At 67.1% G+C, this 683-nt stretch overlaps 1 protein-coding gene across 1 annotated transcript in view; it reads left to right on the top strand.

Moving 5' to 3' along the window:
- Positions 1-39: 39 nt before the first annotated feature.
- The window catches only part of LOC107183927 (ATP-dependent RNA helicase DDX51-like), a 1,174-nt gene continuing 530 nt past the window's right edge, over positions 40-683 (top strand). Inside the window, exons 1-2 of the mRNA XM_015567232.1 lie at positions 40-102; positions 350-500. Coding sequence (XP_015422718.1) covers positions 40-102; positions 350-500 — 214 coding nt within the window. The remainder of the gene's footprint in view (positions 103-349; positions 501-683) is intronic.

Below are 683 nucleotides of genomic sequence, written 5' to 3'. Positions count from 1 at the left end.
GGGGCGGGGCGGGTCCCAGGTAGAGGCTGTGGGGCAGCGATGAGCTTGGTGTGTGAGGACAGAGGTTTGAACGCCTGGGGCGTGGCCACTGATGGAAGTGAGGTCAGGGCAGGTGAGTGCCCGGTGTCGGGGGGCCTGGCAGGCTCTGCCCGGTCGGTGTGGACGTGTGGGCCCCGCAGGCGGATCTGGTCTGGGAGCGGCGCCCAGGTGTGTCTCCTAATTCCTCAAGGCTGAGTGGGACGTGGGTTGGGGAACCGGGGGAGCCGGGTGCCAGGGAAAGCCTCTGTGGCTGTGCTCCCGGGCGAGGTGGGGAAGTCACCTGGCCGCTGTTTCTTACCTTTTGCAACAGGTCCAGCCTTTCCTGCCCACGTGGCTGGCCGAGCCGAGCTCTGTCGGGAGGAACGTCACTGAAGACCTGGTGCCTATCGAGGACATCCCGGAGGTCCACCCTGACCTGCAGAGGAAGCTGCGCGCTCACGGCATCTCGTCCTACTTCCCAGGTGCTCCAGCCTCGGGCCGCGGGCCGGGGTTCTTCCAGAGCCGTGCCAGCCACGGGGCAGCCCTACACGGACACAGCGTCTGGTGTTCCCTCGGGAGAGCACTCCAGCTTGGAGGTCACAGATTGGCCCTGGTCCCGGTGCTGACGGGGCGCTCCTGCACAACCCTGACCGGCTCTTCTCCCC

The sequence above is a fragment of the Myotis davidii genome, unplaced genomic scaffold (assembly GCF_000327345.1).
Source record: "Myotis davidii unplaced genomic scaffold, ASM32734v1 scaffold43, whole genome shotgun sequence".
NCBI lineage: Eukaryota > Metazoa > Chordata > Mammalia > Chiroptera > Vespertilionidae > Myotis > Myotis davidii.
The sequence above is the reverse complement of the archived record's forward strand: the minus strand, read 5'-3'. Positions and strand labels throughout refer to the sequence as shown.